Genomic DNA, 27422 nt, shown 5'->3' on the forward strand with positions numbered 1-27422 from the left:
AGCTTAAAAGTCAATAGGAAGCTCGTTTTTACCATGTTCCAGTGCTTTTATCTGTTGTGCCTTTCGTGCTACAGAGCTTATAGCTGCTTGTTACAGCAAAAGCCAAAACACTTTGAAAACGTAGTCTCTCTGGAAAACTAAAACCAGGTGAGCTCAGGAGATGTTGTTAATAAAAATGTTGCTATTTCAAATAGAGCAACGCCATGTGCTTCCTTCAAAAACCAACTCCCCAAAAACGATGAAGGGAAGAGGAAAAAAAAAAAACCAAACCCAAACCATTTGTGGCTTTTTTAATCCACTTTAAGGCCATCCTAGGGAGATGTGTAGCTATGGTTCTACACAAGCTTTTTTCCCTGGGTTTATATTTATGCAAGAGTAATAGTGTTATCAGCTCACCTTTTGGAAGATGCAAAGGGAAATAATGAGTTGTTATTAAATTGTGTGTTTTTAATTCCTTGACAGATGTGGTCCTCACTATGTGGTGAGCAGTTCGCTGTTGTTACGTGCTGTATATTCACTCTTAATCTTGAAATCAACTTAAGTTTGTCTGGAGTTAAAAATGGGATCCTTTGCCTTTAAAATTCAACTTTCTCTGCATTAAAACTTGGCAGTTCATAATGTCCTGCAGCAATTTTGCTGGCAGTTTGATGTGTTTTCTGTAAAACACACAGAATCTGAGCCTATCCAATCTCAGTGGGTAGGAGTTAAGGCAATGGCTCTTGTATAGTGTGAATGTGAGGAAACTTTGGGCACTCATGTCACTGCTCTGCTGAACATTAGACTGAGGACTTTAATCGTACCAGGTAGTTTCCCTCCAGAAATGGCACAATGGTACACAAACAGCTCAGTGTTCCTGAACAAGAAGCTTAAATAATTGGATTACTTTTAAATAAATTGCCATCTGACAACATATTTTTTTCTGCGTATTTTTTTCCCAAATATATAATGATTTAAAATAGAATTTGAGATTACAGTGTAAGGTGATGTGTAGACTTCACGTAGAGAAGGAGTAGGTTGGGGTTTGAGAGGACGACGAAGTAGAAGACCTTGGTTTGAAGTGCTTTTCAACCTTCCTTTCCCTCTGCTCTTATTTTCTGTGCCAGTTCCATCTTACATGGCCAGGAGGTTCTGCAGGTCACAAAAGAGATGTGAATGTCAGGCTGAAGTATGTATCCTTCAGAATATTCATCTTTACTCCAATAAACTGTAGTGTTTGCAGCTGACATAAGCCCTCTCTTTTCAGTTCTGTGCTTCCCTGATTTTTCAGTGTGGGAAGAGCAGGGGTTAAAGATTGCAACAAGGGAGAACTTGCTCCTTGCAAAATGCTCGTCTGAGGTTACAGAAAACAACTCTTAAAGACTAAGTAGGGATTTTTTTTTGCTGGTATTAGTGCTGGGGGTTGGTTCCTTGTATTTTCATATTTTTTTAAAAAGCCAATGGATAGGATAATCTTTCTCTGCTGCTTGAATTTAACTTTCCCAGGATATGTGAGACAACAGTATTTTAGGTACTGCTTTTTTGCCCTAAATTCTTATTTTGGCACAGAACCTGCAGAGGTGAAATAGTGTAACATTTCATACAACCTGCTGTTAACACAGCCTCAGGAAGAATGCATATTTTTTATTATTATTATTTCAGCATTTCATCAGAATACCATGAACGTTAATTTTTAGTTCAGAAGATTCAAAAAAATTATGGGGTAGATATTTCTGTGGAAAATCTGTACGTCATTTAAAAAATCCCTCTGAATCCTGTCTTCAAAGGAAAAAAAATACATTAAATTCCTTTTGTGTCTCCCAGGAAAATTCTGACACATCCTTTCTTTAGCTTCAGCTTTACATTTTGCAGTGTCCTTTGTTTTATTGCCATAATACCAACTGGTCCATCAGAAGCCAGCTTTTTCCTTTTTTTTTTTTTTTTTTTTTAAACTGTGTCATGATAGCAAGTCGCTTATGTTCTGTTAATTCTCTCAAATAAAACAATTTGTGTTAATTACTGCTTCGGTTTCTCACATTATTTGGGCACACAAATCCTCTCAATAGCACATTTTCTGATTGTTTGTTGGTTTGTTTTGGTGACAGTATTAATGTTTCACTTCAGTGTTTTGCTTTAAGATTAACATATCATTAAGCTGTGTAATAAGATACAGTCTTTATTCTCATGCAGCGAAATGGCAGGGGAAGGCAGGGCATAGTTTTGCGGTCTATTGAAGAACAAGTAAAAAAAATAAATAAAAATAAAAAAATCTCTGACAGTGGATTAGCCAATTACTTGGCGCTCTCTGCTGCGGGGTAGCAAGGCCAAAACTAAAGCGTTTACAGTAAAACTCGTGTTCATGGAGGTGGATTATTTTTCCATCGTTGCCAAATATTGCAAAACACTGAGTGTTAGTACCAAAATAATGCATGTAGCCAGTTTTTTCATAATTCGGGGACAAGTCATCTCTGATTCACCAGCAGTATTTGGTATACTTTTATAATATGTTGTGCTGTACGTCTCTGGTATGGATGACTTGAGGTCTCTTTAATAACTGTAGTTTGGTAGATTAATGGTTAAAAGAGTGTCTTTGCTTTTGGAAGCAAGAAGTTAATCTTTGACAGCATATTTTTTGATGTGTTACTGAAAATCATTTTGTACTCGAGCTCTGCTACTATTTTCAGTCTTGTTTGTGGGGCTCTTTTCAGCAAATCTGCTGTCAATGATAACCCCGCGGAAGCAAAAATAGCAGCTAATCAATGTGTGTTTTATCCATGGAGTTAAGTGCTTAACTCAAATGGAAAATAGATTTATAAAAGAAAATAAAAAAACCTCTCCAGTGGGCTGTGACAAGCTGCTGCAGCCTCATCTTCTCTGTTTCCTCGTGTGCGTTTGGCTCCTTTTCTGCATCTGGGGTTAAACAGGGGATGTGTTAGATGGAGGAAAGGTTGTGTGGCTTGGATTTGTCTTTTTTTTTTTAATGCTTCATAGGGTTTTCCATTTAAAATGTGCTTTCACGTGGAATGGATTGTGATGGTCTCTCTTCTGGCCTTTCATCACTGTATGCTCTTCAGTTACCTTTTTGACTAGTTCCCAAACATTTAGGACACCAGGTTATCTATTAGCAGAGCTCCACATAAAGTTTAGCGTAAAAGCATTTGGAAACCTGGTGCTCCTGAAGTACTTCAAAAAAGTTGGTTAAAAAGTTCTTGAAACACCTTGTTCTTGAAACTCTCTTGGCAGGGAGACCACCTGCTGGAATGACCCCTTGCTGGGATGTGGTCCCATCAGTTGTCCACCCTGGTCTGTCTGAATTGATAGGCTTCTTGTTTCCTAAAATAAATGGGATGTTTGGATTGTGGTTATTGTTTATTTCTTACATTGCTGTGCATCTACTTTTGATTAAAAAGGCCTTATTCCTTAAAAAAAGGTCCCTTCTGGAAGGATATCGAGTCTGACCTCTTGCCATTGTCTTCATAAATGATCCTGGTTTTTCCTTAGGATTCATCCTTTTCTTCCCACTCTCTGACTTCGGGAGCTACCTGTAGAGGCAGACGTGCCAAACAGAGTGTTAATTGTTGCGATTGCTTTTACTGGAGTCTATAATAAGACATCTCATGATGGAAAGGTGGTTGTGCATGTTGAAAACCTGATAGATGAACATGTCACCCCTGACATGAAACATGACAAATGTGCCTGGAGTCATTTCATTCATCGCTACAAATGTGAGTCTCTTCATCTGCTTGGCATGCGTAGATACGCAGAACGACTGAGCAGATTGAAGCCTGCCTCTGCGTCAAATGAAAGTCTAGATTGAGCACGGTGGTAGGAACATATGTTTTTACAAGAGATTGTTTTAAGTTTGGGGACCTCCTCTATTAGCTCTGCTGTGTGGTAACTATGGGTATTGCTTGAAAGGTGATGGGAACCTGTTGGTGTCCATTGGACCTTTGAGTTTCCTCTTTTATTTGACTTCTTCGAACTCTGCAGTTCTTCGTATTTCTTAATGTTTAAGCTTCTTACTACACTGAACACTTTGACATAAGCAATGCTGATCATAAGTGGTGTGTTTAAAAAAAAAATAATTATTTGGGACACCCACAATCTAATTTTTATCTGTTCTTGTAAGGATGCTTAATGCTGCTTAAAGAATCAGTGGTTGGTTTATGTTCTACCTGTAGGGAAAACTTGAAGGAAATGCATTGGCACTGGCTGCTGAGACTGTGCACTTGTGTTTTTTACCAATACTCCATGCTGTCCTCAGAGATTAATTAAGAAACAGTATGAAATTGCAGGAAGTTTCTTGGGTTTTTGTTTTGGTGTTTATGTTATTATTATTAAATTGTATGTGTTTTTCATTCCTTGACAGACGTGGTCCTCACTACGTGGTGAGCAGTTCGCTGTTGTTACATGCTGTATATTCACTCTTAATCTTGAAATCAACTTAAGTTTGTCTGGAGTTAAAAATGGGATCCTTTGCCTTTAAAATTCAACTTTCTCTGCATTAAAACTTGGCAGTTCATAATGTCCTGCAGCAATTTTGCTGGCAGTTTGATGTGTTTTCTGTAAAACACACAGAATCTGAGCCTATCCAATCTCAGTGAGTAGGAGTTAAGGTAGTGGCTCTTGTATAGTGTGAATGTGAGGAAACTTTGGGCACTCATGTCACTGCTCTGCTGAACATTAGACTGAGGACTTTAATCGTAGTTTCCCTCCAGAAATGGCACGATGGTACACAAACAGCTCAGTGTTCCTGAACAAGAAGCTTAAATAATTGGATTACTTTTAAATAAATTGCCATCTGACAACATATTTTTTTCTGCGTATTTTTTTCCCAAATATATAATGATTTAAAATAGAATTTGAGATTACAGTGTAAGGTGATGTGTAGACTTCACGTAGAGAAGGAGTAGGTTGGGGTTTGAGAGGACGACGAAGTAGAAGACCTTGGTTTGAAGTGCTTTTCAACCTTCCTTTCCCTCTGCTCTTATTTTCTGTGCCAGTTCCATCTTACATGGCCAGGAGGTTCTGCAGGTCACAAAAAAGATGTGAATGCAAGGCTGGAGTATGTATCCTTCAAAATATTCATCTTTACTCCAATAAACTGTAGTGTTTGCAGCTGACATAAGCCCTCTCTTTTCAGTTCTGTGCTTCCCTGATTTTTCAGTGTGGGAAGAGCAGGGGTTAAAGATTGCAACAAGGGAGAACTTGCTCCTTGCAAAATGCTCGTCTGAGGTTACAGAAAACAACTCTTAAAGACTAAGTAGGGATTTTTTTTTGCTGGTATTAGTGCTGGGGGTTGGTTCCTTGTATTTTTATATTTTTTTAAAAAAACAATGGATAGGATAATCTTTCTCTGCTGCTTGAATTTAACTTTCCCAGGATATGTGAGACAACAGTATTTTAGGTACTGCTTTTTTGCCCTAAATTCTTATTTTGGCACAGAACCTGCAGAGGTGAAATAGTGTAACATTTCATACAACCTGCTGTTAACACAGCCTCAGGAAGAATGCATATTTTTTATTATTATTATTTCAGCATTTCATCAGAATACCATGAACGTTAATTTTTAGTTCAGAAGATTCAAAAAAATTATGGGGTAGATATTTCTGTGGAAAATCTGTACGTCATTTAAAAAATCCCTCTGAATCCTGTCTTCAAAGGAAAAAAAATACATTAAATTCCTTTTGTGTCTCCCAGGAAAATTCTGACACATCCTTTCTTTAGCTTCAGCTTTACATTTTGCAGTGTCCTTTGTTTTATTGCCATAATACCAACTGGTCCATCAGAAGCCAGCTTTTTCCTTTTTTTTTTTTTTTTTTTTTAAACTGTGTCATGATAGCAAGTCGCTTATGTTCTGTTAATTCTCTCAAATAAAACAATTTGTGTTAATTACTGCTTCGGTTTCTCACATTATTTGGGCACACAAATCCTCTCAATAGCACATTTTCTGATTGTTTGTTGGTTTGTTTTGGTGACAGTATTAATGTTTCACTTCAGTGTTTTGCTTTAAGATTAACATATCATTAAGCTGTGTAATAAGATACAGTCTTTATTCTCATGCAGCGAAATGGCAGGGGAAGGCAGGGCATAGTTTTGCGGTCTATTGAAGAACAAGTAAAAAAAATAAATAAAAATAAAAAAATCTCTGACAGTGGATTAGCCAATTACTTGGCGCTCTCTGCTGCGGGGTAGCAAGGCCAAAACTAAAGCGTTTACAGTAAAACTCGTGTTCATGGAGGTGGATTATTTTTCCATCGTTGCCAAATATTGCAAAACACTGAGTGTTAGTACCAAAATAATGCATGTAGCCAGTTTTTTCATAATTCGGGGACAAGTCATCTCTGATTCACCAGCAGTATTTGGTATACTTTTATAATATGTTGTGCTGTACGTCTCTGGTATGGATGGCTAGAGGTCTCTTTAATAGCTGTAGTTTGGTAGATTAACAGTTAAAAGAGTGTCTTTGCTTTTGGAAGCAAGAAGTTAATCTTTGACAGCATATTTTTTGATGTGTTACTGAAAATCATTTTGTACTCGAGCTCTGCTACTATTTTCAGTCTTGTTTGTGGGGCTCTTTTCAGCAAATCTGCTGTCAATGATAACCCCGCGGAAGCAAAAATAGCAGCTAATCAATGTGTGTTTTATCCATGGAGTTAAGTGCTTAACTCAAATGGAAAATAGATTTATAAAAGAAAATAAAAAAACCTCTCCAGTGGGCTGTGACAAGCTGCTGCAGCCTCATCTTCTCTGTTTCCTCGTGTGCGTTTGGCTCCTTTTCTGCATCTGGGGTTAAACAGGGGATGTGTTAGATGGAGGAAAGGTTGTGTGGCTTGGATTTGTCTTTTTTTTTTTAATGCTTCATAGGGTTTTCCATTTAAAATGTGCTTTCACGTGGAATGGATTGTGATGGTCTCTCTTCTGGCCTTTCATCACTGTATGCTCTTCAGTTACCTTTTTGACTAGTTCCCAAACATTTAGGACACCAGGTTATCTATTAGCAGAGCTCCACATAAAGTTTAGCGTAAAAGCATTTGGAAACCTGGTGCTCCTGAAGTACTTCAAAAAAGTTGGTTAAAAAGTTCTTGAAACACCTTGTTCTTGAAACTCTCTTGGCAGGGAGACCACCTGCTGGAATGACCCCTTGCTGGGATGTGGTCCCATCAGTTGTCCACCCTGGTCTGTCTGAATTGATAGGCTTCTTGTTTCCTAAAATAAATGGGATGTTTGGATTGTGGTTATTGTTTATTTCTTACATTGCTGTGCATCTACTTTTGATTAAAAAGGCCTTATTCCTTAAAAAAAGGTCCCTTCTGGAAGGATATCGAGTCTGACCTCTTGCCATTGTCTTCATAAATGATCCTGGTTTTTCCTTAGGATTCATCCTTTTCTTCCCACTCTCTGACTTCGGGAGCTACCTGTAGAGGCAGACGTGCCAAACAGAGTGTTAATTGTTGCGGTTGCTTTTACTGGAGTCTATAATAAGACATCTCATGATGGAAAGGTGGTTGTGCATGTTGAAAACCTGATAGATGAACATGTCACCCCTGACATGAAACATGACAAATGTGCCTGGAGTCATTTCATTCATCGCTACAAATGTGAGTCTCTTCATCTGCTTGGCATGCGTAGATACGCAGAACGGCTGAGCAGATTGAAGCCTGCCTCTGCGTCAAATGAAAGTCTAGATTGAGCACGGTGGTAGGAACATATGTTTTTACAAGAGATTGTTTTAAGTTTGGGGACCTCCTCTATTAGCTCTGCTGTGTGGTAACTATGGGTATTGCTTGAAAGGTGATGGGAACCTGTTGGTGTCCATTGGACCTTTGAGTTTCCTCTTTTATTTGACTTCTTCGAACTCTGCAGTTCTTCGTATTTCTTAATGTTTAAGCTTCTTACTACACTGAACACTTTGACATAAGCAATGCTGATCATAAGTGGTGTGTTTAAAAAAAAAATAATTATTTGGGACACCCACAATCTAATTTTTATCTGTTCTTGTAAGGATGCTTAATGCTGCTTAAAGAATCAGTGGTTGGTTTATGTTCTACCTGTAGGGAAAACTTGAAGGAAATGCATTGGCACTGGCTGCTGAGACTGTGCACTTGTGTTTTTTACCAATACTCCATGCTGTCCTCAGAGATTAATTAAGAAACAGTATGAAATTGCAGGAAGTTTCTTGGGTTTTTGTTTTGGTGTTTATTTTAAAATCCTTTCTCCCTGTATTTGAGTTCAGAATTAATTCAGAAAAAAAGCTTCAAACAAACAAAAAGAAAGGTCTTTAAAAAAAGAAAAAAGCCACCAAACAAAAATACTTTTATTTCAGTGTGGTTGGTCACAGAGGGAAACTTTGGGAACGTTGGTCATGGTGACAGCTTTCTTAAAGGGAGCCAGGCAGCTTTGCCACTCAGGCAGAAGAGGCTGTGGTCAGGTCCTCTCCTTTGATCAAAAGGGGAAATGTGCCCTATCGAGAGGTGCTTCTGCGAGGATTTGAGCAGAATTACAGATCACTTCTCTCTGTTACTGCCTCTCTGGCACTTCTTAAACTCTGAAAATGCAGCCTAAAATTGCCTCAGTCAGAAAGTAAGATTCATCCTTTAAGGATTAATGTGCACCTCTCTCAAAATAACTTTCATATTTCATCTAGACGGGAAGATTTGTTGCAGCAATTATTTTTTAAAAAGATCTGAGATGGGTTCTGTGTTTGTGAAGAAGGATCAGTGTGATGCACGGGTTGGGGCAACTGGCAAAAGCTGGGGTTGTGAAAGGAGGGAACCTACAAAGGGCAGGAAGATGCAGGGGCTGTCGCAGGAGGGGATGTCACCTCGGGCAGAGTCCTTCACATGGGACAGGTGAGATCTCTCCAACCCACAGAACAACTTTGGAGATGCTGGAAGATGGAGGAAGAAGCAGTCAGTGGTTTGCACTCACACTACTCATGTGTATTGTAAGGTGGACTAAGATGTATTTGTATGAACAGGAGCAGTGGAGATGATACAGAGCACATAAATAATGTTTGCATTTGCCTTTTGAAGCCTGCTGCCCTGTGCTATGGTACATCCTAACAATGGACCTTCAACACTGTCCTTGCCCAGTAGCTGTGGACCAACAGAGTCAGCTCCCTGTTCTGTGGTGAAGCACCCAACAGCCTTGTGATGGGTGTTCAGGACGTGGTAATTAAGTAACTGAGTTTCAGTTATGGAGTTCTCAAAAAGGAAAGACTGAGATGAGATGTTAGAAATAATAAAACCCACTGGTAGCACCACAAGGCTTCTGGAGTGGCCAAGTTTCATGAAAACACATGTCTCTTAGCATTTTAGGTTGTAAAAATGAGCACTCCTGATGATGTCAGCACAGTCACGTTTTGGTAGATGGTTTTTCTTGGAAGCCTCTTTATCCTTTCTGTGCTTTCCCGCTAGTACCTGATAGCATCTTGCAATTAGCACGTGCCTTATATGCTGTAGAAGACTCAGAGTGATTCAAACCACAGATGATGGTGGTGAAGTGATTTTTGCAAGTAGACGCTTGGGGAAGGAGTGCACCAGGAGATGTTGTCCAACGTTCACACAGGCTTTGGTGTAGGAAGAGCAGCTGGGAGAGATCCTTAAAGGTGTGGGCAAGGGGACACCAAGAGCACAGAAGAGGAAGGTGGCTTGGAAAGGGTGACTGAAACGGTGATGTTCACCAGGGGATTCAAGGAGGGAAGAGAGTGAGCAAGAACATTCAAGTCGGTGAGCTACAAGATGGCAAACCTCAAACTCTGAGAAGTGGGAGAGATGACTCAGAGTTCTTACAGCTGCAAACCTGAAAGAAAAAGAGGACTTAAGACGAGGTGGCAGTTTAACAGAATTTTTTATTATGGAGACAAGCACAGACTGTCCCAGTTCAAACGGAGGATAGAAAATACAGTCACTCACTCGCTTGATGAGTTTCTCCAGCACAAGAAGGAAGGAAGGAAGCCTGCAGAAAGTCTGACCTAGTTTCCAGTAGAGATGTTTTGAGCGGGGAGAAGTATGAAAGAATATTTTTGCTTCTCTGATATTATTTGTTGATGCTGGTTTAATTTTTTTTAATTAATTTTTTATGTTCTGTGCCAATACATGCACCTTAGTAGTGCTTGTGGGGAATACATAAGATCAGCGAGTGATGTAGCAATGAAAGGAAGACAAAGGATTTGGGCTGTCACTCAGCAGGAAGAGGAAGCTACCAACTTCTGACACTGAAATATTTTATTAAAAGGGGGGAAGGGAAGCTTGTATCAGTCTTTGGCTAAGACTTTAATTGAGAGCAGATGGCAAATTATAAATCACTGGATGCTGAGTGGCTGGTGTGAAACTGTACAACTTCAGAGCTGTGAGCTGTTACCTTTGACACCTTGGGAAGAGTAAATAAGCTTAAAAGAAAAAAAAGAAGAATGAACGTAATACTTAAACTGCCTTATTCATAATTTCTAATTTCAGTTTTCAGAAAGGAACGTGGAAATGTAAGAAATATTGCAAGAAACCAAGGAAACCGATATTACCCAGCAGATTTTTCTTTTCAAAACCAAACTGTGTCAAAGAAACTGAACTTAGTTCTGTAACTTGGTAACAAGGAAAGGAAAAACTTGTAGATTACCACGAGTTGAAGTGAAGCTTTTCGGATTCCAAACGAGAAAAATGTGGTCTGCATCTAAACTGCTGTCAAATGGGTGCAGAAATGTTTGCATAATGCCTGAATAGTTCAGGGCCTTGGGAGGGGTGGCAGTGGTCTGTGCTGGGACTGGTCACTCATTAACCACCCAGATGACGCGCTGGGAGAACCTACTGAGTCTGCAGGTACTGAAATAAAAGACGGAGTGGGTGTTTCCACTAAAAATAGAAAGGGACTGGATGAGCTCAATGTGTATCCTGTGTTTTTCATGTTACTTCATCAGACTGTTTCGAGATTTTTTTGTGGAATAACCCACTGCGCAAACTGAGAAGAAAGGACAACTAGTTGTGTTGCTGGTCTGTAGAAAATCCGGAGATATTTGTAGTAGTCAGATCTGACATGCAGCAGTTTAAAAAAAAAAAAAAATCTGTGCCTGTTTACGTAGAAATCCGGAGATACTAGTAGTAGTCAGATCTGACATGCAGCAGTTAAAAAAAAAAAAAAATCTGTGCCTGTTTACGCATTCCAACGTGACAGCTGATTTGTAAGAACAGTGAAGTCATCCTGCTGTACCCTGCTTTGGAAAGGCTTCTTCTGAAGTGCTGTGTAAAGCTTTGAGCACTGGATTGGGATTTGAGAACATTCCAAGGAGCAGGGAGAGAGAATTCGGACTTAGGATAGCTGACCTGCAGTGAAAGGCTGGACAGATTCACAACTGGTTTTGTCCTGGGGGTGGGAATCACGGCTTTTATTTATTTATATATCTGCCCATACTTTCTGTGACTGATGCGACTGCAAATTTCAGTAGTGAGTTTGCCAACAGGAATCACAATAGTGCTAGTATTGGCAATCTTTCCTTTATATAGGAAAGGTGTTGGTGTGGTTAATTCTGCATGTAGTTAATCCATGTATAGGTGCTTCTTTTCCATTCTTCCCACCTCTTCTTGCTATTGCAGTATTAACCATTGCATATAGACAGCTGTGGGATCTCTGTAGTTGAATGAGAAATCAAGGATGAGCATTTAAAAGCATCAGGTACGTTCGTGCCACTGGAAGCACCTTGAATCAGCAGGTCAGACAACCTAAAAGAAATAAATTAATCTCAAAGCAGTAGCCCTTTTTGAGAAAGTATCTTTTCTCTCAGACATACCAAGTGCTTTTTGCAGAATACTCGAGGGACTGATGGTGGGGAGGATGCTCTAACACCTCCTGGTTTTGTGGTGCCCCTCTCACATCCTGCAGTGCTTTTGGTGAGTAGCTGGAGTTATTCAGCAGACCACAGGCTTTAGAAGATCCATCAGCTCCTTTTGATGAGGCTCTCGATACGACGGTCGGTGCTTAAGTCAACAGTAATTTGCTGCTGTGCTGGCTGCATCTTAAAATGCTACAAAATGATTTAGAGTAAATCCAGTAAAAGCTGTGTTGGAGTTGGCTGCTGGTCTTAGTCAGCAACTGAAGGAACGGGGAGTCTGGGCAATCCTGTCCTTCTGAAGTGCCATGCATGCAATTAAGCAAATTGCAGATGTCTTTATGGTATAGTATGCTAGTTTTACCAAGAGTCAGTAATTGAGGAAGTGCCAGAATAGTTGGGAAGAGTGACAGGAAGGGGTTTTTACTCTATTTTAGTCCATGAGCTTCAGGAAGAAGGAATTGAGGAAGCTGCTGGGAGGGACACACACACAAAAAATAACATTACAAAACGCTACATTTCAAGATACAGAAATTTGATGGGGGTTTGGTTGAGGTTTTTTCCTGGAATGTACTGGGGTGGTCCTGGTGATGTTGCAATGGCCATGAGAGAGGACAAGGAGATTCACCCTCTTGGGTTGAGAAGGACACAAGCTGTTCTGAGGATGGAAGGGGCTGATGGTAGAGCAGGCAGAGCAGTAGAGGGGATCAATGCCTTAGCGCAGAGAAACTCTGCTCCTTCCAGGATAAAAGAAGAGAAATGAGACTTGTAGACTCCTCCTTCCTCTCGTTACCCCTTTAATCTGCTGCAGTGGGTTCCCAGGCTGTTGTAGCCAAGCTCTTCTTCTTGCAACCTCATCTTCCCCATCTCCCCACGCCGGCTCTCGCTGCCGCTTCCTGCGCAGGGAAAGTGCTGGGCTCCAGCTGTGGTTGGCCCACACGAAGTGGGCTGAGAATGAAGATAATATAAAATTCATGGTTAGCTGGTTGTAGTGACGTCCTGAGGTTTGTTTGTACCTTCAGCTTCGGATTATCTGCTCTCTGTCTTGATGAATAACGTTCAGCTGCGGGAATTTGTTACGTCTTCCTTCAGTTTTCTCCCAGAAATTGGGAGAAATAATCTCACCGTGGGGAAGTTTAGCAAAGATTTGATTGCTAGAGCTTTTTTTTTTTTTTCTTCCCTGGGAGAATACGTTTAGTAGTGGTAGCTGGAAGAGAACCGAATGTGCAGGATTAAGCTTGAGGCCCCAGTTTCCTGTATAAGGGGAGAGGAGCTCACGAGCCCGAGCCGGCGGCCAAAAGGAAAAGGGTGATGGACAAACGGAGGGGGTGCTTCCTGCGGTGGGACACGAGTGACGTTTGGGACAGTGACTGTGCCAAGCTGTGCTGAACACAGGGAGCTGAACGGAGAAGAGCAGATTGGCAGTTTCTCCAGGCTATATAACAGCTCAGAAAGCAATAGGGTTTTATTTCTGGGACGGGTTTAGGTGGAAGAGCTCCTCGCGTGAATTTTCTTATTTAAGACAATGTTGAGAAGTAGGAAAATGGAAGTTCTTGGAAAAAAGTAACACAAGGGATTCATGGCTCTGTAGGTAGGGGTTTGGAGGAGGAGGGTCCCAGGCTGTCTCTTGGACACTGTGAAGCTGAGCCACTCGGGAGGGATGTCTCCAAATCCTTACTGGGACCTCCCGGCCCTTGGGAAGCTCAGTTAGAAATCTGGCTCTGGTTTGGGTTACTGCTGCCCCAGTCTCCGGACTGGGAATGGATGATCCAACGGTGGCTACAAACTAGTTCAGTGCAAACCAGGCACTCGAGAGCTGCTGCTTCCCTTGTCTTCCACTTAGATTTCTCTTTTCGTAGGGAATGTGAAGAGCCACCTGAAAATCCAACCCAAAGTGAAATCTTTTAATGCTGATAACTTAATGATGATTTGAAAAGGATTTGTAGCAAATTAGGCAAAGGAGATAAGACTTTCAGTTTCCTACTCGCTTGCTATGGTAACAAGCATGAGCTTCGTTTTAAGCAATACCTTCACTTGCTATGGTAACAGCAGAGTATCTGAGCTCATGTGGAAGCATGAGCTTCGTTTTAAGCAATACCTTAAAAAAGAGGAATGAAAAGATATCTTTAAAGGCTAATTGGGCTGAAAGTTGACTTGAACCTGTAGTTGCAGCCACGCAGTTGGGTCTGTGATAGTTCTTCCAGTCACTCTTTTGTCCTCGGTGTTGCTCCCACATTCCACTAACCCTTCCAGCAGAGGCAGCGCATAGAAGTGAAGACAAGGAAGTTTGTTTGTGATATTTATTCTGCAGATTGCAGCATGTGTGTGCTCCTTTCTCAAAGGACACCTTGTCCAGTTCCTTGAGTGTCATTAAACTTGCTGGTGGCTTCCTGGAAAAGATACTTGAAGGCTCCAGGGAATTGAGCTCGGCGATACCGCCTTCAACGCAGGCTCGCCAGACACAAACACTCACAAATACTTCTATGGCAGCAGAATAACTGGGCTCTTACTCTCTGATTTCTGAAACATCTGGGTTCATATTCCACAGTTTGTTTGTTTTTATACAAGCCCTAAGAAGGAATAAGAAGCCTGAGGCCGTAGCGGAGCCATCAGACTGCGGAGCTGAGATTTAAACAAGCAGCATGAGATGGATGAGGCTGCTCTTCTTAGAAGGACTCTTCTCTTCCTAGAAGTTTTCATCCTTGGAACAGGCAGTTATGCTCCCTCTGCTCTCTTACATAGTTTTTTTGCTTCTGTAAATGGTTTTGCTTGTAGGATTTGGTTTTATTTACATAGTCTATTAGTAGTGTGGACTACAGATGCCTACTTGAAATCAGGGTTCTCTTTGTCTCCTTCGTGCAAACAAACCGGTTTTCATGAATGGATGAGAAAATCTGTTCCACTTTAGATTATAACACTGAGTTACGGACCAAAATGTATCATTCTCCTTATTGTGGATACGGTAAGTGATTATCTCTTTTTGATGGCAGTTATAAAGCTATACAGTATTGTCTTACAATTGGTCTGATAAATGGTGAAATAGTTTGTTACAGCTTAATTACGGAAAACAGGAGCTTATGGTTTGCACTTATTCAAATGCGTACATGAATCTTTTCAAAGTAGTAGGGCAAATATACTGCTGTTTCTGGAGGCTTAAAAAGAAGATTTGTTCTCTAATATTAAATTTTTAATGTATTATTCATGAGGAAAGCAAAGCTGAAAGCTTTTTTCTCTCCTCCATAGAAGTGAACTTGAAGAATACATTATCTGTATAGGAAAAGAAATAATGTAAAGGACTCTCTTCTAATACAGGAGAGGTGCATGCAGGTACTCTTGGAATTTCCTCAGGGAAAAGGCACCAGAATTTTGTTGAAAATGAGCTGATAGGGTCATTGAATAATTCGTACAACGTTATTGGAATGTGATTCTGAAAAAAGGCCAGTGTAATTCTAGTTAGAATATGCTTTTCAGAATGATGGAGTGACTGTTTATTGAAGTTGCTTTAAACTCCACGTATATGAATTACCTCTCTGGTTTGGATACAGGGCTGGGCTGCATACTTTTATTACTTAAACCACTTTCAAGCTAGCTTTTCCAGATGTATGCATATGCATGCAATGTATTCATGCATATATGTATATACTGTTGGTTTATTAAGGCGGGGGAAAAAAGTGTGTGAGCTTTTCTATCTCTGGCATGTAAATGGAATTTGGAAAAACATTTAAAGCTGTTTAGCATTATGTAATATAATGGATTCCTTCAATATGGAATATTTTAAACCCGGTGCAAACTTATGTTTGTGATTATGTTTTCTGCTGTTGTATCACTATAAACAAGACGAATTAGCCAAGTGATGTAATCTTTAGAGAGCATATACATTAGTACTTCTCAATGTACTTTCTCATTCCTAGATCATGCTTGGTTTAGTTGCCCAAAATGACTCAAGGAAAAGAAATATCAAGTTGCATGTTCAGACAAGAGCTCTCAAGATATGTTTTTCCATTGCCTTACTCAAACCTTATGCAACAATTAGTTTATTAATAGGAAAAATATCTGTAATTAGTAATAACCAAACACCACAATTATATTTTGTGGAAAGCGTAACTTAAATTGTTAATTAAATGTTAAGGACCTCATCTAGCAGTATTTCCTGCATATGGTTAATGTTGCTTCTAGACGGTGTTGGATGAAGCAGTGTGTGATACCGCTGCAGGAATTTATGCTGCCTGTGAAAAGGGAATAAAGTTGGATTGTTAGAAGTTAAGTACTCCTCTAGACCTTACTATTAAGTTATATGAGCACCTCTCAATTTTTAATATATATTCAGCCCCAAGCTCCTAGTGAAAGGCTGTGTGTTTGCCTTACCTAACAATGAAAATGAAGCAGGAAATATTTCATAGGTGTTTTTTACCTCAGGTTTAAAAGGTTGTTCTGTAGACAAGGAACCACAGCACAAAATGCATGAAGCCACTTTTACAGAAAAAAGTGGAAATTGGGAGTGGAGCAGAAAAGTGAATCCAGTTTTCAATCCCACTTGGTTGACCTTCTCTCTTTGCTTTGCAGTACGTATATCCTATTAAGAAGTACAATACAGTATTGTCTTTTGTCACTTGATCCAAAGTTTTAAGAAAACCTCAATTCGATGTCCCTACTTGTCGCTTGGAGCAGTTGGTACCTTCTGGTGTTACTTGGATTTTTGCACTGTCTTTCTTTTTAATGGCAGTGTTCAAAACTTGGAGTCAAGTCTCCAACTTGGTTGGGAGAGAAATCTATTTCTAGCTGTCTTGTTTCACATACTCATTTCCAGCTGCATTCCTTCATGTTTGCTGTGAATTTTCCAGTGACATAAAACACAAACTGATGCTGATGCAGATGTTCAGACCATAAGCGGAAGAACAGGAGGAACATCACAGATTAGGAGAACTTGCATATTTTTTTTAAAACGTTATTCATGAAGATACACCTATCTTTGGGATTGAACAGAAGACTTAAGATAGTGGTGGGAAACTAAAAACCTGTGGCCAGAAAGCAGGCACAAACATTGCACAAGGGCTGTAATTACCTGGCATCGTTATCGGGCGGTGGTGAAACGTGTTTTAACATGTGGCTTGTCGAAGGTATTTGGAAATTGTGCTTAACCTTCATTAAAGGAAGGGACGAAACAGCCTCTTCAACACTTGGGCTTACCTGTGAATGTGCACTAGCTGATTAAGTAAGATCTGTGAATATTGAGATTTTCTCAAACGAGAGAAGAACCCCCAAGTTTGTGGGTAATGTGCTTGCTGAAGTACTGTGTAATTCAGTGTCCAAGGCGTCCTCTGCATGAAAAAATGTTCCACTTTCACCCTTGGCAGAAGAAGGAAGGAAGAGCAGAGAAAAAACTGCAGTAAGAGCCCATCCAGCAGCTCTGCCCTGCTTGGGTAAGCTCTCTCCCTTGCGAATTGTGTTGTGGTCTTTGAGTACACATAATATTTTGAGCAAATAATCTTCCCTGAAATATTCTGTCATCAGACTTTTCTGTACTGTGGCGTTTTTCTTCCGACATATCATGGAGGAATCGCTGGAGACCACAGGAATCGTGAAAACTGGGGTAAATTGGGGGTGTCAGAGGTTGCTTTTGGTGTCCAACGTTCCTGACTCAGCCTTCCTGAGGAACCTTGTGTTGAACCCTAGACCTGTGTTGTGTTTTGTTTTTCACATAAACAAGGTTTTCCATCTGTGTTTTGGATACGCAGATCAACAGTTGGGAGTGGGTAGCGAATAGGTGATGGGGGTAGAGGAGCAGAAGGCGTAAACGAAGGGGTTATTTTGCAGCATTTTGAGGATGAGTGAGCTGGATGGATTGTTTCTGCTCTTGGCCAACTCCGCTGACTTACAGGAAAGACTAAAAGGGTGATGTGGGGGATGGTGATCTTTCCCCTAACTGTAAATCTTTGCAATCTAAACAGCTGAGCCATTCATCAGTGGATCTCAGTGGAGAAGAGGGGAAAAAAACAATTGACATTTTTAGGGTGGGTTTTAGTGTAGACAAATGAGATGAATTATGTCCTACAAGCACTTACCAGCTTGGCTTTGTGAAGGCTGCCTGTGGTCAGCTGAGCCACCAGGAGGTTAAGGAGAGTATCCACAGAAATTACTCTGCAGCTATAATGATGTCATTAAAACCAAGAATAAAAAATAGTTCTCTTCAAGGTGCAGACCTGTTACCATCTTGGAACTTCCCACCAGCAGCTGCCTGGAGTTCAGCAGGAGATTTTTGGCAGTGGGTGGCTTAAACACAGGGGACCTTGTGTGTTTGTTTTGTAGGGCTGGAGTTCTTTGCCCGTGCTGGGACGGCAGGAGAGGACAAGAGCCTCCTGCCTTCCACACGTGTTGCTGGGGTGGAGTTCTTCAGCAGAAGGGAGAATGTCTCCCTGGTATTGCAAGAGTTAGCTCCGGATTTGTACTGTGCATCTTTGTGAAGTTTTGGGCTGGGAAAATCATGTTGGGTCGTGTCGTTTGTTTTCCTGTGTCCCCAAGAAAAATGTGACTGTGTAAGCAAGGCGGTCATGACGCCGATAAGCAGCTATTTGTCCTCCTCCTTGTGGGTCTGTAGGAGTGGGAGAGCTGCCAGGTATTTATGATGTTCTGCAGCAGGCGTGAGATCACATCCAGCACTTCTCTGCTTGAGCTTCGGGAGATTTAATTCAAAGGCAGAAGCCTGGTCAGATTTTATTCAGGCTTCAAAGGCAGAAGCCTGGTCAGATTTTATTAATTCATTGAATGTGCCGGGGCTGGGCAGAGGGAGAGGCTCTGCCCAAACTGATAGTGCTCAGAAGAAAGCTTTTAAAATGGCATATGCTGTGTTAAAATACAGGAGGTAATACTTATTATTCTTTGGGGTTTTTAAAGCTGTTGGCATAAACAGGGTGTTCGGGTGTGATGGTCCCAGGCACGGCTTTTCTCCCTGCAGATTTTGGGGGGCTTGGACTGGATGATCTCCAGAGGTCGGATTTTGGGGGGGTTGGACTGGATGATCTCCAGAGGTCCCTCCCAACCCCGTATCATTCTGTGATTTTGCTGCTTGCAGCTGGGGTCCCAGTGGCGCCCGTCACCTTTTTTGGTTAGAAATTGGTGGTGTTGTCCCCCAATTCTGTCCCAGCTGGAGTTCTCACAGGGGTTTGCTGTGTGAGCATCTGCATTCAGCCGGTGCCAACATCCTGGGTCCATCTTGTGCTATGGCTCGATGAGAACAGAGCTGCTTATTTTGGGGAGAGGAGAAGGGGCAAATCCTAAAGACGGCTTTCTAAGTGCTTGAGTGTATAGGTAGATATAGACTTAATGTGATTTAACATTTATGGGTCCATATGCTTGGGATTTTCCATCCAAGCTAAGTGCAGTAAATGTACTGCATCGGTCATCTGGTCTGGGCTTCCGCATGAGATCATCGCCTGGTTCTCTCCCCTGGGACTAATTGGGACCGCTGCTATTAGAAGCCCTGCTAATAAGACAAGGATCCTACCTCCCTAGGAGATGAAGAGTAAGTGCTCTGCAAGACCTGGCTTTCTTTAGCACCGAGAACAGGACAGTAAGATCTATTTAATGCGAACGGTAAAAGTCTGTCTCTTTTATCCCAAGAAAGAAAAGGATGCAGAGCGGTGGGGACACTATTGTGATATGATGTACTAAATGAACTGCTCACCCTTGCCACTGCATCACTGATGAAGGAAAACAGCTTTTTTTTTTTTTTTTTTTTTTTTTTTTTTAAAAAAAAAATGTTTTTTTTTTTTTTTTTTTTTTTTTTTTTTGCCAGATTCAGACTAGCTGAGCTGGAATCATTCTGCAGAAACAGCTTGGGCAAGGATGTAGGCTGAGAGAGAGAGGCTGGGACCTGGGCAGGCTGTAAAATCCCAGTAATTTCTGTTGCTTCATGCCTTGGTTATCTCTTAAAATTAGCACAAAAACATATCCTGAAGGAGTAAGCTAGGAAAGAGTTTCAATTTTGTTAATGGACACAGTTGCTATTTTTCCTTTCTTCTCTTCTGCCTTTGATAAGGTCAATAAAGGGCCTTTTTTGGGGGATAACGCGAGTGGGTTTTGTAGAATGTATCTACGTAATTACAAATGTCATCATTTTCCCCCCCAGCAAACACCAAAAAGTTACTGTAGTGGTTTGGTTTTCGATTTTTGGGTTTTTTTTTCTGGTAGAATTAAGGAAATAGTTTATTTTTAACTTCTCCAAACCTATAGTCTTGAAGACACTGGTTATTTAACACGTCAGTCATTATACAGCAGTTAGGCATTCAGGTTTTCTCATGATTTGTATGTAAACCAGCAAGTGGCCAGCTTTCTGCTGTATGGGATTGGTAGAAGTTACTTCTCCAAACTTGTAGTCTTGAAGACACTGGTTATTTAACACGTCAGTCATTATACAGCAGTTAGGCATTCAGGTTTTCTCATGATTTGTATGTAAACCAGCAAGTGGCCAGCTTTCTGCTGTATGGGATTGGTAGAAGTTAAAGCATGGGTATTAAATTGTGCGCATTCCTTTTAGAACAAAGTTTAGGATATTTCAAATGGGTCAAAAGTGCTTGATGTTTTGGGTATTTGGAGAAGCAATTAAACATGTCTGCAGCTGTTCCAACCTGCAGCTGAACTGTCAGCTTGGTAGAGGCATCGAAGTACTTGTTTAAGGCACCAAAATGCTTTTTAAAAATCCCCTCCTGTTAAGTTTAGTGGAAAAAGAAAAATGAATATATTTTCTTTTTTTTTAATCTGTATTTCTAAACAGGCAATAAAATTTGGCTTTGTTCTAGAAAGGAATTACTGGAAGTTGGGCAAGTTTTGACAGGCAATAAAATGTGGCTTTGTTCTAGAAAGGAATTACTGGAAGTTGGGCAAGTTTTGCTGCTTTTTTTGTCAAAACCGTAGTAACTTTATCATACAAAGCTTGCAGTTTCCTGTATCTTTTGTTTCATTCTTAATCTAGTTTTAGCTTTCTGAATATCATATTTCCAGGTGGGAATGTGCAGCTTTTAATGGTCTGGGAATGCTGAATGGGTAAAATAATCTTGAGTCCAAAGTACAAGGTCAGAAGAGGTAGGGATGAATATTTTCCATTTTATTTCTTGGGATCAGTTGAAAATAGAGTTAATACTAAGCAATACTTGCAGTCCATGCTGTTACAGTGGTTGCTGGTGTTGGCTGAATTACCTTGTAGTCTGCTGGTAGTTGTCATTTTGGGCTTTTTAATTCTCAATGTGAAATACTACATATATTTTATTTTTATTTTTTTAATATAAATTATGGACTTGCTGAATGAGGTAAGATGAATGTTTTCTTAAAGGTGGTTTTGATATTTAGTTCAGCTTTGTGTTTTGGTACAACATACATTAATAATCACTGAAATGCGCAGAATGTACTGAAAACAAATTCATCAGTATTTTTTTGTAGCTTAACTGGTGAGGGTGGATGCAATCACTTGAAGGAAAAAAGTTAGCAAATAAGATTGCAAACACTTTTCTTTCTGTAATACGCACTTGTATTACATCTCCCTAAATATTTCAGTATTTTGAAAAAATGAATTTGTGTAGGGTGATCTAAGGCTGGGTAAAATCTACTCCATGGAGGCTGAAGCTGGAGGAGAAATTACTTTGGCAACAATTCCTCTAAGTCAGATTCTGTCCAGTCAGATATGCTGAAGTGTCTTACAGACTGCTTCTTGAGAAATCCCTGCAATTAAGGATGTAAGAATTAAGTTTGTAATCAAAATCTGATGTTTGAGTTTTACTCCCAGGAGGACTGGATTTGTATAACTTGTTAAAGTGATACTAACTGTGTGCTGGGTATAACTTGATTTCAGGAGCATTTTTAGTTGTTAGAAACAGCAATTACCTTTAGATAATGATGATACCGTGATTTCGAGAAAGTTTTCCCTTCCAAAGGGCTGGGCTTCCTCTTTCTTCCTTTTTATCTGGGTTTCATAATATATAGAAATGGGGGGGATGACAGGGAGGAACAGAGAAAAACAGTAATTGGTCCAAAGAACTACATGTCTTTTGAAGTCAAAATCTTTTTGAAGTTTGAACTTCTATTTTTTTTCTTTCTTTGAAAGAAGGTAAGTATTTCTTAAGTAGTTATGCATGTGCCTTACTCCATTAAGGCAGTCTTTTTCCAGAAATTATGTGATTAAAATGGCTTTGGTTGTATTTTATACATGTTACATCATTTTAAATGTGTACTTTTTCACAGATTGGATGTCTTATGAGAATGGTACTCAATAGCCACAAAACAGCCATGGCTTGGGAGAAACAAGTGGTCATTGGAAACTGGCAACCAAGGAGCTATCAAAAAATAAAATGTTGTTTTGTTTTTTTACTATTAATGATGTGTCTTTTGGGGAGCAAACTTTGGATGAGCGATTTCCCAGCAGTGTTTTTTGTAGCCTGTCCCAAAAATATTCCCATGGAATGACTGAAAAATTCAGAAGGCAAAATGGAGAAACAAAACTTTTCCATGTGAAGGAGCACCCTTTAACAGCATCTTTGCGAGATGAATCCGTTGGAGAAGAGCTGTTTCTAGGAAAAAAGATAAGAAAGCTTGCAAAAATAGACCGGTACTTTAGATTTGATGTCTTACCAAAGGATTTGCTGCAAAAAGTACAGTTGGGAATGTCACTGTCTCTATGGGAACATCTTACAGCTATATTTAGGCAAAGTAAATTAAGCTTAATTCTCCTCGAGTGAGCAAGGTTTTGGTACAGCTTTGGTTGGAGGTTTGGTAGAATTTTTGAGGGGAAAGGGAGTAGAGGAATTTCTTCTACATTTTGATTTGATGAATCACTTGGCTCGTTTTTCAAGTCCCAAAGAAGTGTGCCAAAAGCTGTCACCTGTGTTTGAGTCAACCTCTCTGAGGCCAGAGGCAGAAGGAAGCTCAGCTTCACGTTTGTCGCCAGACTTCAGGTTGTGAATTTGGTCAGTGAGGAAAGAAAAAAAAAGAGCAACCCCAAAAATCTATTTATTGAACTGAATAAAGTTGTTAAGAGAATGAGGCAACCATAGGTCTGCTGCCCAGCAATATTCTTAAGGTTCACACTTGGACTTGAAAAATTAATTGATAAAAAGTTAATAAAATCCGTGGGGCAGGTGGGTAACTTGGTGTGTCGTGCTCTGTGTGGTGGCCGTGGAGCACAGAAGAAAGGGCTTTTACAGGTTTTTGGTAACTCCTTACCAATTTCATGGCATAAATTCTGCAGGAGAGCGTGGCCTGGGGCTGCAGGGGTTGGAGTGTGTCTGTGCCGGTGTCCGTCTGTCTGTCGGGGCAGGCATGGGTGAGAAGGGAACACTCTGCAAAGGGCCGTTCTTCAGCTTGTTTTTCCCTCTTTTGTCTTTAATCAGATCCGTACAAAGACTTTTATTTTATTAGCTTTGAATTAAATTCACGTTTGGGGAAAACAGAGCAGCCTTGGCTGTGTGACGGCATCAGATGCCCCTTTTATCTACTTTCCCCAAGTTTTCACTACTCAGCGCTGGGCGAGTCGTTCCTTTCTGCCTTTCCCACCACATTCCATGGGAGCACAATCCGAGGAGGAGCAGATCAGATACTGTACATATTTTTCCTCTGTAAACACATCCTTGTTTACATTTGCTCCATTGCCGCTTTGACTCGAATCCTCTTCCGATGCCAGAGGGTACGGGCCGGGAGGAGCAGAGCCCGAGGTGCTGCCCCGGGGGCTGCTCGTATTTCCATTTGCTTGTTTCTCCTTTTGCCTTCCCTCCCGAGTATTTAACAAATTATTATTAAATACCTTCCAAGATTTAAGAAGCCAAAACCGGGAGCAATCCCGAAGAGTTGAGATCCACGAGCATATATTTTGGTTACTAATTCTGTTTTACAGTTGAAGCACTGAGTTCTTCTTCTTCAGTGCTTGCCCATAAAATAAAACAATCCCCTTTTTTTTTGCAGATAAGTCTTTTTCTGCTGTGCAAAATTCACTTCTGATCGACTGTTGCGGCTTGATTGTAAGCCACTGCTAATATTTGACAAAACCTTCTTAAAATAGACCCTTTGACATACGTGCGGGGCCTGCTCGCTCGCAGGGCCCTGCAGGAGCTCGGCGTTGCACATTTTTTGCATCTTTTAAACTTTGTGGGGCTTTTGCTGATCCAGCTTCACCAAACCGTGCCGTTCCGCCGCCATTGCGAATGCATCGAATTCTTGTTATCAGCAGAAAAGGCCGGTTTGGATTCGTGGGCCACATCTGCTGGTGAACTTTGTGCAGTCTGCCTTTTTTTCTTCTTTTTTTTTTTCCCCTCCTCTCTTTTTACTAGAAGAAAGGGCGGTTTGTTGGGCCAGGAATGCGATGCATGCACAGACCGCGCAGTATTTCCTCTTCCCCTCCCGCTCCAAACCTCGGCGCTGGGAAAAACTCCAGAATCGAGCAGCTCAGACCTGCCTCAAACGACCAAGAAATGCTGCAGCTTCTGAAATGCTTCCTTTTTTTAATTTTTTTTACAAAAAATATAATACTTTTTTTTTTTTAAGTGAATCTTGATGGTGTGCTACTGCTTTAAGTGTATCGGATTCTATGGATGGCGCTTCTACACTATTTATAGCCCACTGTGGCTGAGACACAACATAAAACTTAGTGAAGTGCTATAGGTGAGCTATAGGTACAGGGAGATGCCTCCATAATGTCACTGCAAAAAAAGTTATGTTTATTTTATAGCATAATACATCTCCATAATGCTGCCTGCGTGCTTCAGGGAGCTTCATTTTCCATCCAGTTAAAAACGGTAGTAATCTTTTGGCACTGGAGCTCCTTCTGCATTATTTGCTGTATTTTATTTTGCCTTTAAACTGTTCTGAAGCATGGCTTTTGCGCTGCGTGAATTTTACTTCAGAGGTGAAATATTTTCTTTTGGCAAAAGGGAAAAAAAAAAACAAACCTAACAACTTGGAGTTTGATCACTTCTGCCAGCAAACACTAAGCGCCAGTGCTGCAGCCTTGCTTTGTGTGTGGTGTGAAAGTGAGATGAGGGGGTTTATTTCTTGTCATTTTTTTATCTTTTGGTTTTGTTAGTTTGTTTTTTAAGGTGGTTCTGGTCCTTTGTACCCATGGCAGCTCTGTTACCTTTTCAGACTACCAGGCTGCTGATGGAAGAGTGACTGTGGGGTGGGGCTACTTATTTATTTTGTGGTTTTTGTATTATTTTTTTTTTTAAGCAGATGTGTGTTTTGAGAATTTGTATCTATAACCTCTGGAAGATACAAAGTGCTGTGGCTTTTCTCAAAAAAAGCAAATACTAGGAAAAGTTAGTTATTTTATGGTTTTTGTATTTTTTTTTTTTTAAGCAGATGTGTGTTCTGAGAATTTGTATCTCTAACCTCCTCTGGAAGATACAAAGTGCTGTGACTTTTCTCAAAAAAAGCAAATACTAGGAAAAAGTTCAACTGTGAATGTGTGTATATGTATATACATGTGTATATACAAGTTGCACAAGGATATTTTTCCTAATATTCAACACTGAAAGGGTTATCAAGCATTGAAACAGGCTGCCCAGGGAAGTGGTGGAGGCACCATCCCTGGAGATATTTAAAAGTTGGGCAGATGTGGTGCTGAGGGACATGGTTTAGTGGGGGACTTGGCAGTGTCAGGTTGATGGTTGGACTCAATCTGAAAGGTCCCTTCCAACCTCGACAATTCTATTATTCTATGATTCTATAAATGCATATACGCATATTAAAAATGTTGTATATCCTTGTAGCATGTTTTTTAGTGTGTTCAGCAGCTATTTAGTCCTAGGTGAGAAGGAAGCAAGCGAGCTCAGGTCAGTCATTGAAGACAAGGGCACCCCATGCCAGGCCCTTGGTCCTTGATGCTCTCTTGAGGATGCCAGCGTGGGACAGGTACCAAGCACAGCTTGGGCTCTTCTCTAGCTCGGAGGAGAACCCAGTGGGGGCTGAACTAAACGTTCAGCTCCTATTTAAACACTCTCCAGCTGTTTACATAGAAGGCAAAGGTACAGCAGCTCCTTCCTGGGGGAGTTACTGGAGTGTTACTGGAGGTGGACATCTCCTAACTTCTCTTTCATATTCTCATCCATCTTCTGTCCCTGGCTGTTCCAGTGGCAAGCGATACAGGCACAAAAAAGAAAGTGCTAGGCGTTAATTAGTTCCTTCCTGGATCACAAGGAGACCTACTTTTCAACCCTTTGGAGATACAAATCTACACGTGCTGCTTCTTGAAATTGGAAGTGGTCTCAGTGTAGCCCTCTTTAGCCTCTTGAGCACTGGAGCGGGAAAGGAGCCAGCCAAAATCTGTGTTGTTTAATTTGAACTTGAAGGTATTTCACTCAGAACATAGTTCATGGGGTTAATTAGGTAGTTAAAACACTTTTTAACATTTCAACTTCATTATGAAATGTGGATGGCCCTGAAGGAGTGGATCTGCCTTGAATCTTCAGGCTGAATAAATGCAAGGAGTTGGGCTTTGGCAGATACGTGACCTTTAAGATAGCATTTCCTAGGAGCAGCCTTCCGAATTTCTTGAATGCTGCAACACTGTGAGACAGCACGGGTGTTTAAATCATGGCTCATATGAGATGTTGATGCATATGATATGAAGGTTATACCATTGTGTGTGTGTCTGTCCAATCAAACCTCAGTGTGCAGACTGAAGTGTACCAACTCCTTTATGGTTTTGGGATTTCCCTTGGGATCCATCGGGTTTATGTGCTGTTTTGAGCCTTTTCATGGTTTTTTATCCCTCTTTGTTAGTTGAGAGGCTGCCGTGTAGAGTTGCTGGTTTTAACATTTACTGGCTGTATCTCATGGTGCATCTCAGCCTTGCACAGAGACAGCACTACTGGCTTCTCACTCCTGGCTTTAAAAAGTGACTTCAGCATTTCACTGCTTTTTCACTAGAAAATGAGCATCCCACACCAATGACAGGTGTTTTCATTCACCCAGAGTTGAAGACTGTAATAAATAAATTATGTAGAGGAAAAGAAGTTTTTTTGCTTTAAGCTGCCACAACAAAAATGTTCCCAAAGCTTTGTTTGGTTCACTAGAGGGCTTTTTTTTTTCCCTTGCACAACTTTAGCTGTCTTGAATTAACATTCTTCCCAATGATTTTTCTCCTTTTGTCCTCGGTACTGTGTGAAAGTGTGTTTTTATAGGACTTTGGCAGTAGGGAAGGCAAACTGTAGTGTTCTGATATCCACTAGATAACTCCTCTGTGAAGGTGATAAGCTGTTCTTGTGTAACCATTTGATCTAAACATACAGGTGCAACTTCACAGCTTGTTTTCCAAAACATCATGCAGTGGGTTAACGAGACTAATGTTCAATTTTTCCTAAAAGTTTGTTAATTGATATTTTTTTCAGATCCGAGTGCAGTGACCTCCTTTAGATAGATTAAAGTGTGAGATAATATTTATCTCTTAAAAGGGAAAATAAGTTCCTTGGTTATTTTTCCATGTCCCCACCTGTCTTGCGTGTTAAAGCTTTTATTTCTTGGCCCCTTGCCACACAATCAGCTCCATCCAGAGCAGGCTGCTAATGCGGCGGATGGGAAAGGCTTTTGGGGGGTGGGAGGGGGGGGAGGTAAGTGTTTTGGAAAGACTTCTTTTTATTTTTCACTAAAG

At 40.6% G+C, this 27422-nt stretch overlaps 1 protein-coding gene across 4 annotated transcripts in view; it reads left to right on the forward strand.

Moving 5' to 3' along the window:
• CTDSPL (CTD small phosphatase like) overlaps positions 1-27422 on the forward strand; it is a 100863-nt gene that overhangs the window by 18269 nt on the left and 55172 nt on the right. Inside the window, exon 1 of one of the 4 annotated variants that reach the window (XM_014944939.1) lies at positions 14585-14759. The exons of 2 other annotated variants lie outside the window; for them this stretch is intronic. In XM_014944939.1, the coding sequence (XP_014800425.1) occupies positions 14678-14759 (82 nt within the window). In that variant the 5' untranslated portion in view covers positions 14585-14677. Of the gene's footprint in view, positions 1-14584; positions 14760-27422 lie in introns of those variants that run through there. One more of the 4 variants, XM_014944941.1, reaches the window with a different exon arrangement.

Source organism: Calidris pugnax, unplaced genomic scaffold (genome assembly GCF_001431845.1).
Source record: "Calidris pugnax isolate Ruff unplaced genomic scaffold, ASM143184v1 scaffold54, whole genome shotgun sequence".
Lineage (NCBI taxonomy): Eukaryota > Metazoa > Chordata > Aves > Charadriiformes > Scolopacidae > Calidris > Calidris pugnax.